General features: G+C 53.1%; 1 protein-coding gene across 1 annotated transcript; it reads right to left on the minus strand.

The window, feature by feature from the left end:
• On the minus strand, window positions 1-998 carry AURANDRAFT_38497 (hypothetical protein; the record flags this gene model as incomplete). The annotated part of the gene is made up of 3 exons (XM_009041608.1): window positions 1-577; window positions 636-813; window positions 867-998. 3 exons carry the CDS (start codon window positions 956-958, stop codon window positions 458-460), a joined length of 390 nt encoding a protein of 129 aa, XP_009039856.1.
• Window position 999: the final 1 nt, after the last annotated feature.

Here is a 999-nt window from a genome sequence, read left to right on the forward strand (position 1 = left end):
AACGGCCCCCCACGTGTGCCCATTTTGCACCCGCCGCCACTCCGCGCAAACCCACGGGCTGCTGCAAGCGCTTCCCTGACAAGCGTCAAGGTTAGACGCATTGGGGCTGGGAACCACTGGGCACGGGCCCGTATGCGTGGCCTGTTGGGAGCTGGGCATCACCTGAGCATCACCCGTGATTAAACTCTCTGTACAGCTGCTGCCGGCCAACAGGTCGGCACGATAGGGACGGGGTCATTAAGTTCCCCAGGTCCAGCCCTAGCCGAAGCCAGGTATCAGACCAGGCTTTAAACGAGTCGCTTTCCCTGCTCTGCCCGCACGCGCTGGTGCCAACTGAAGACGCTGCGCTCCTCTTGGACATGTGCGAAATGTAAATTGCTAAGAACGAATGCGGGGCGCCCGCGTAGTAGTCTCGAGGGAACCAGAACGGATCCAAAGCGTCTCACTTATAAACTGCTTACAATGCTTTGGCCCGACGTGAAACTTTTGAGCGTCTTTTGATCGCACCTGAACTTGTTACAATAGCAGCGTGATAAGGACTACTCTTGTGAATACGGAAACCAAATACACGAGGAACCTACGATGGGAGCCGTCAACCAGTCCAGAACATCAGAACCAGGTACGCAGCTAGATACAAATGGCTGTGACACATGATGAGGGATGAGCTCTGGAAATGTCATCATGAAGAGGTGAGGAAAGGTGGTCCCAAAATATGCTCCATCGATAGAAGCAGACCTCGAGGATCTTGGCGTAAAAATATCTCTGCACATGGGACAGAAAACATGAACGGTGTAATTGCGAGGCATATCCGACCTACGCGATTCGTTCAAGAGAGCACGGAGTGAGGTCAGATTGGGATAACAAACCGTCCGACGGGGAGTGCAGGCTGTCCACAACAGAATGCCCTTGGACATCGTCCAAAAGATGCCGATGCAAACTTCTCATACATAGCTTGCATTCCACGATTGGTTATTATGTATCGAGCGNTGTATCAACCCC

Source organism: Aureococcus anophagefferens, assembly GCF_000186865.1.
Source record: "Aureococcus anophagefferens unplaced genomic scaffold AURANscaffold_22, whole genome shotgun sequence".
Classification (NCBI taxonomy): Eukaryota; class Pelagophyceae; order Pelagomonadales; family Pelagomonadaceae; genus Aureococcus; species Aureococcus anophagefferens.